Source organism: Phoca vitulina, unplaced genomic scaffold (genome assembly GCF_004348235.1).
Source record: "Phoca vitulina isolate PV1807 unplaced genomic scaffold, GSC_HSeal_1.0 scaffold2, whole genome shotgun sequence".
NCBI classification, from domain to species: domain Eukaryota; kingdom Metazoa; phylum Chordata; class Mammalia; order Carnivora; family Phocidae; genus Phoca; species Phoca vitulina.
The window spans coordinates 68,121,268-68,128,751 of record NW_022589705.1 but is presented as its reverse complement, the minus strand read 5'-3'; the positions used below and the strand labels follow the sequence as shown (position 1 = coordinate 68,128,751).

The window sequence follows — 7,484 nt, the reverse complement described above, 5'->3', positions numbered from 1 at the left end:
GCCAAGCCCGCCTTTAACGCCAAAGACTCAGATGAACCAAACTGACTTTTTTCCATGAAATTGATAGTAGAGGGAGAAATTAGGAGTTGTAGATAAAAGGTGGAAGGGTATATAGTACCATAGGAAAGGAACAGATGAAGCTCTTTAAATTCCTGGGTGGTAATGGGGGTCAGAAGTCTTTAGAGAGGCCACAGTAGCATCTAAGCTGGATCAGAGGGGGCATTTCCAAGTGAAATGGATGAAGGCAGCTTGACAGCGCTCACTGGGCCCACTGGTGGTGGGGGCGGGGGGGGGGGTAGGACAACTCAGGTATGGGTTAAGGGTTGTGTAATTGTTAAAAGTAGGAGTTCTAGAATGATTTGCTGTGGTTTCGGGCCTCTCTGAGCCTGTCAAATGCAGATAAAGTACCACCTCACATTCAAGATAATGCATATTAAGGCCTGAGCATCAAGGTTAGCACATAACTATCATTTTCTGAATACCAGCTATCATGTGAAGGAAAATAGGAATGCCTTGAATGCCAGGATATTTAGATTTTCTCTGGGTAATAAGGGGTCATACAGATTTTCAAGCAATAGAGGGTCTCCCAACCAAGTATTAGGCCCGAACTTGCTTAGCTTCTGGAGATCAGATGAGATGGGGTACATTCAGGGTAGAATGGTCCTAGGCTAAGTAGTAGAGTGTGTTGATCAGAAGTGTTTAGAAGGGACTGGATCTCGAGTCACAAAGTCCAAAGTCACTCTAGCAGTTGCTTCTCTCCCATCCCATCCAAATCTCCCTACCCTTAATGCACAAGCATTTCAAATCCATGTTTCTAAAAACCAGCCATTTATATCTGTTTAGGTAAGTTACAGAAGGAGTAAGGTGGTGTATTTACAAGTTGGTTTGTCCAGATATACTATAACTTAGTGTCTGTATTTAATATTGACAACCAAAAAATATATATAAATATCTTCCATCTATACACAGCAGGGCAGGAGTGTCCATGTCTTCTTGCGCAGTGAGTTCTCAGCCTTCAGTGGCCCTCCTCATGGTGATCATCTGACCCCTCAGTGCAAAGGAGACTAGAAGCTGGTAGCCCAGTCTGGCCCTTCCCCTCTCCTCCCTGCACTCCAGTGCTCCCAACTGGTCTCAGGCAAGGCAAAATTACTTTGAGTGGTTGGGTAGGAAGAGATGGGTATGGGCGAACCCTAATGGAGCCCGAACCTTAGGGTAGGGAGATCCAGGCCTCAGAAGAGAGTGGCCACAGCTACCTCTTGGGGTAGAAGCCTCATAGTTCATAGTTCGATTAGTGTGTCGTTGGTCATAGGTCCAGCCCTATAGATTAGCGTGGTGAAGAAGGCAAGTGTCTAGGCAGGGCTTGGTCCCCACCTTCAGGTACTGAGCCATTCAGGGTGAAGTCTGGGGTGTAGATACAGGAGACTCTGGCTGATAAAAAAATAATAACAAAATCAGTAATAAAAAAAATTATAAAACTTGTTGCTTCTCTGAGTAAGATCTGAGCAACAGTCTTGTTTTTGTTAAAATCCTGGAGCCATTCAAGTCCTGAATACTCTTCTGGACATCATTGCTGGCTGAAGAAAGGAGCTCCAGGCCCAGCTCTGCTGAAATCTGTCAGTTTGGAAATTTCATCCAGCTGCCTGTGCTCCGAGAGATCCTTGGAGCTGCTGGGAGCAGGCCAGCTGGTGGTGTGGGGCGCCTCACACTTGGGAATCGGCCCCCAGGGGGTGGAAGAGCTCCTCGGGTGTCTTGTCACTTTGGCTGGCTCCCCCCTGCCGGAAACCGGAAGCAATCTCATCAAAGGTCCGGCCTTTCGTCTCAGGAACTTTGAAGTAGGTGAAGATGAAGAACAGCACCAGGAGCACGGTGAAGATGATGAAGACGTATGGACCACACAGTTGCTAAAGACACACAGATACACTTGGTTGGAGTCCTGACCCTACATCCTGGCTGTAGGGTCTTGACTTGTAGGACTTGGGGCCTTTGATCTGAGAAGGGGAACAGCTACCCACAACCCAGGAGTGCTGGGATGATTAAATGAGACTGCCTGCACCTGGCGTGTAATGGGCTCCAGGGAGCAGGGTGGTCCCCCTGCAGAGCAGAACGCAGACAATTCAAAGCTAAGGAAAGAACCCCGGAATTGAGGTTGGCGTTTTTAGCTGTGTGACCTGGGCTTCGGAGCCTCAATTTCCTCCTCAGCAGGATTCTGATGAGAAGAGCTGGGAGAGCACTCTGCACAGCAGTACGGGGGCCTGCATGCAGGGGAGGAATGGTGGTCAGGGAGGCAGTGGCGGTTCTCACCTCTACATACTGGAAGCACATGCCCACAATGAAATTTGAGGTCCAGTTGGAGAAGCCAGCAACAGCAATGGCAGCTGGGCGAGGACCCTGGCTGAAGAGTTCAGCCACAATGAACCATGGTATGGGGCCAGGGCCCACTTCAAAGAAGGCCACAAAGCCAAAGATGGCCACGATGCTGAGATAGGACATCCAGGGCAGCTGTTCCTGTTGAGGACAAGAGAGGGGTGGAAAGTTAGATTAGGCTGTGATGGATGCTCCGAGGAAGCAAACTGCAGATGTAGCCCAGGGCAGGGCTAAGACCTCTGGGCTGGGAGGCGGGAGGCAGGCGGCCTGGGGCTGAACCTGGATTTGCCACATGACTTAGGTACCCTGCACAGGGTCTCACTTTCCTCATCTGAACAAAATGATCTAAGTCCTGCAGGGCGGGTGAGCTGGAGCGTATCCTGTGGGAACAGTAATGTGGGGTGCACATGGGATGGGCTAAGAAGAGGTCCCTGTGGTCCCCTGGCTCTGGATGCAGAGCAGTCTGATGTGGAATGATGTGCAAAAACATTTCTGGAGTAAGTATTAAAGACTGTAAGGTGCTCAGCTCAGGGCCAGCAGCATAGGCCCCAAGCACGTGGCCCTATATAATCATTCTCCTCAAGGAGGCCACCGTGGAGAAACTACAGGCTTTGGTTCTGATCCCAGATCTGTCATGCATCCGCTGCAGCATGCTGGACCTCTTAGCAATCACCAGACTTTCCAGATTTTGGTTAAGCTGTCAAATGACCATACTGCTGCTTCCTTGCCCAGAGGGCGGACAAATGAGGGTTCGTGCAGGGAAAGTGGCTGGTACATGGTTACTACAGTGGTTACTAACAGTCACAGGCTTGGGGCAAGCAGACCTGAGGTCAGTTCCTGGCTTTGTCCTTTATCTGCTGCATTCCTAACCTCACTGGGACTATGTTTCCTCACTTGTGAACTGGGAATACTAACAACACACGGGGCAGTGGTGACAACGGAGAGAAGGCATGCTTCCGTGTCTTGGTGGTAAGGGGGGGTCCTACTTTCTGGGGCTCTTCTGAAGATGAACTAAGGCCACGGATGCAGAAAGGCTCAGTACTGGCAGAGCAATTCCTGGGGAGAGGGACTTGGGTTCTGGGGCCAGAGGTGCTGTGGCGAGAAAACACCAAACAGAGAGGAGCCAGGGCACGACCGGCGGTGAGTGGGTGGAAGGAGACAGCCTAGGGGGCCAGAAGGTCAGACCCGAGCCCGAGTGGGGCTGGGGAGAAGGGGGCAGAACTAGGGAGAGGGCAGCCCCCATCTGGGCTCTGGATGCCACTGGCCAGGCTGGAGCTGCCATAGTCCCTCTGGGACCGGAAGCTCCCAGGGGCTGTCCCCCCCCGCCCCGCCCCGAGCGTGGCCACTCACCAGCAACGCCAGCGCGATGGTCATGAGCACGGCACAGCCTGCCATGCCGGCCAGGCCGATGAGGTGCAGGGTCCGCCGGCCGGCTCGTTCCACCACAAACAGCTGTGGGCAGACACGGGGTCAGTGCCGCCCACTCCCGGTGCCTCTCCGACCCCCACCCCCATCCTGAGGCTCATCCCCAGTGCTGGGAAAGCCACATGGTACTGCAGAGACCAGGGAAGACGGCACCACCTCCTCCCTGGGGCTCACAGGGACCACATAGGATCTGAGGGGCAGAGAGCTGGCTCCAGACAGCAGGACAGGGGGTGACAACTGGCCCCAGAGTGGAGCATCCTGGCTGTGACTCTGGGCAGCCACTGCACTTCTCTGAGCACCAGTGTCGTGGGCTGTTTGATGTGAGTAATGAACTTGACAGGCTTGTCAGGATGAGATGCGACAGCACTTACGGAGAACCTGACACACGCTCAGCTCACGGTAAGCTCTGCCCTTCGGTCATGAGGCCCGGAGGCCACCCTGCGCTGGAGCCTGACAGCTGACCGGGGCTGGGCCACGGCGCAGACTCACCGACACGACAGTGAAGGCTGTGTTGACGATGCCGGAGCCGATGGTGGCATACACAGGCTGCTGCACGCCCGCCTTCTCGAAGATGCTCGTGGAGTAATAGAACACCTAGGGGCCAGAGAAGTGGCTGGGGCTTGGCCGGGTGCCGTGGCCCTTCTCCTGCCTCTGTCCCTGCGGGTGCGGGACCCAGGGTGAGGACAGAACGAAGGGGACACGGGACCAGGACGCTGCGGGGTTGGGTTCTGAAGGAAAGCTGCTCCTTTGGCAGGGGCGTGTTTGTTTCCAGTTGGGGTTCAGGTCACTTGGCCACAGGGTTTGGCCGCGGCCCACAGGAAAGGGCGGGTGAGGGGGCACTCACAGCATTGATGCCCGACAGCTGCTGGGACAGCTGCAGCACCACGGCAATGAGGATGGGCTGGCGGTAGGCGGGCGAGCGGAACAGTTCCAGGATGGTGACCTTCTTCTCCCGCATCATCTGCCGACTCTCCTCCTTCATCTCCTGCAGGTCACGGGTCACATCAGCCGTCCCGCGCAGCTTCTTCAGCACTGGGGGGGGGACCGGAGGGAAAGTGGGGGTGGCTCAGAGCAGGAAGAAGGCCGGGGCCAGGGGGTGGTGAGGGGAGGCGGGCAGGGCCCTGTCCGTACCACTCTTGGCCCGGTTCTCCTCATTGCGGTTAATGAGCAGGAAGCGGGGGCTCTCAGGGCAGAAGGGCAGCAGGATGCACTGCAGCAGGGCCGGGATGAAGATGATGCTCAGCAGCAGGGGCCACAGGTCCCCGTTGCCCATGATGGAGTCCAGGCCGAACACCTGGGGGAAGCAGGGATGGAGGAAGTGACCCCGGTCACCCCTGCCCCAGCCCCCACTCTGAGCCCCACTCCACCCAGTGGCCTTCACCTTCTTTGTGGAGGCACTGCCAGTAAGGCAAGCCTTAGCTTTTCTGAACCTCAGTTCCCTCATCTGTCACACGGGGAAAGTAGGACCTACCTCATGGCACAGGTAGGGGGACAAATGGCATGGCTACAAATGTGGCAGGCGAGTCACAGGGCATGGGGGCTTGGGGATGGGGAAGGGAAAGCCTTCTGGAGCAAAGGTCGTGTATATATAAAGGCATCAAGGCCTGGAGGCATGGGAGAGCCTGGCACGTGGGGGTACCAGTGGGCTCCCCTGAGGCTGGATCCCCAGGGGAAGGACAGGACACAAGGCTGAGTAGGCTGGGACGGGAAGGGTCATCTGGACTTGGCTCTCACGCCAGGGAGGCCTTGGGGAAATCCTGAGTGGCGGAGTGTTCTCCGGGATCTGGGCCTACTAGGATGTGTGCCACGAGGCTGTCCTTTGCTGCAGGGCTGTGGAAGGCTGGATGAGAATTCTCATCGGGGAGTCATCTGGACAGACATTAGAGCCACCGAAGCTGTGGGGTGCGGGCAGTGCGAGCAAACAGACCCTGCCCCAGCTTACCTGGGCAATGAGGATGCCGACAACGATGCCCAGCTGGTGCAGGGTGCCCAGGGCCCCTCGAAGGGCCGTAGGAGACACCTCCCCCACGTACATGGGCACGAAGCCTGTGGTCAGGCCACAGTACACACCGATGATGAAGCGGCCCAGGATCAGCATCTCAAAGGACTTGCCCAGTTTCGAGAAGCCCATGAGCACAGAGGACACGAAGGCCAGCAGGTTCATCATCAGCATTGAGTTCCGCCTGGGGGTGGGGTCACAGGTCAGGTGGGTGCCTTCATCTCCTCAGATTCCCAGGGGCTAGGTCATAGGCAACACCCTGAACAGGCAGGGAAGTCTCCCCCCCTCCCATCTGGGACACCCCGGCCAGGGCCAGGACCCCTCTGCTCACCGGCCAAAGCGGTTAACAAAAAGGCCCACAGAGAAGGAGCCAATCATGCCTCCTACAGAGAAGATGGCCACGGAGAGGGACCACAGTGTGGTGAGTGTGGCCGGCAAGATGCGCTCCCCGTAGCGGTGGATCCATGTCTGGTTGTAGAACTCCTCAATCACCTGCAGGAGAAGCAGCCTGCTGAACAAGGGGGGCCCCCAGCTGCCCTTTTCCCCTTGCATGGCCCCCTCTCCCCAGGAGAGGGCCCAGCACCTGGCTGGGCCCCAAACTCACTGCACGTCCTTGAGCCGAATCCCTCCCTTTTGTGGGCCTCAGTTTCCCCAGGGGAGAAACAAGGGGCTGGGCTCCATCTCCAAGAGCGGTGCCAGCTCCCATGTTTCCCCTAGGTCTGGTTTCCAGTGCCCTGGGGGGGGGGGGCATGGTCAACAGAACTTGCTGGGGGGGGGGGGGGGGGGGGGGGAGGGGGGTGGGAAAGGAGAGTGGGGGGGGGGGGGGGGGGGGACAGTTCAGGTGGAAGTTCAGGCACAGAGCAGGGAGAAAGTGCCTCCTCCCACTTGCCCCTCTTCTCTTCAAGGCGCCTAAGGTCCTAGGCTCTTGCCACCTGCGCCGTCTCCCCAGTCTCCTTGCTGGGGAGGAAATACAGCTGGACAGATAGTTCCTGGTTCTAGATGCTCTGGGACGAAGGGAAGGGCAGGCTCACTGACTCACTGACTTTACACTCAGGGCCTGGTGTGACCAACTTGCATAAAAGACGTGCTCCCGAGCCTCACACAATTGCTTTCTGACCCCTTGGCCCAGCTATTAATGGGAGTTCCACCCCGAAGGATCCATGGCCTCCTCCCCTCTGCCAGGTGCCAGGCTGGGAGGTATGGGGGAGGCTAAGGACAAGGAAGCGGTTCCAGGAACTGGAAACACCTGTCCTAGAGGCCTGTCCCCTGGCCCTGCCCCCACCCAAGGGAGGGCCTGGCCTGATCCACCGGTTCTGCCTGAACACACCCTACTCTCAGGCAACACACACACACAACCAGCACCATGGGACTGGCCTGACCCACCCAGCCACATGCGTAGCTGGGCATGGACCCAACATACCCAGAAACAGCTTCCTGTGCACACACCATCTCATACCCATACTGGTGCTCACAATCTGAATACTCCTGGTTTCAGCCAGTCACAAACCAGTATGTCCCTCTTCCCTTCAACCACCCGCAGCTCAAACTCAGCTCCCTGAGCACCTAGCCTGCGCCCAGCCCGTCCTAACAGCCCTCCCCACATGCATGCTGCAAGTCCCTCTGCACGCAGCAGTGCACAGCCTCTTGCACAACCACCATGCCACTGCTCCTGGACCTCCCTAACCCTCCCAAGCCC

The 7,484-nt window shown here is 56.7% G+C and overlaps 1 protein-coding gene across 2 annotated transcripts in view; it reads right to left on the bottom strand.

The window, feature by feature from the left end:
- Positions 1-811: 811 nt before the first annotated feature.
- The window catches only part of SLC2A1 (solute carrier family 2 member 1), a 28,352-nt gene continuing 21,679 nt past the window's right edge, over positions 812-7,484 (bottom strand). For both annotated transcript variants that reach the window (XM_032431223.1, XM_032431232.1), the window contains exons 3-10: positions 6,120-6,280; positions 5,732-5,972; positions 4,921-5,083; positions 4,634-4,821; positions 4,279-4,383; positions 3,715-3,816; positions 2,302-2,505; positions 812-1,901 (exon numbers count right to left, since the gene is read on the bottom strand). In XM_032431223.1, coding sequence (XP_032287114.1) covers positions 1,701-1,901; positions 2,302-2,505; positions 3,715-3,816; positions 4,279-4,383; positions 4,634-4,821; positions 4,921-5,083; positions 5,732-5,972; positions 6,120-6,280 — 1,365 coding nt within the window. In that variant the 3' untranslated portion in view covers positions 812-1,700. The remainder of the gene's footprint in view (positions 1,902-2,301; positions 2,506-3,714; positions 3,817-4,278; positions 4,384-4,633; positions 4,822-4,920; positions 5,084-5,731; positions 5,973-6,119; positions 6,281-7,484) is intronic.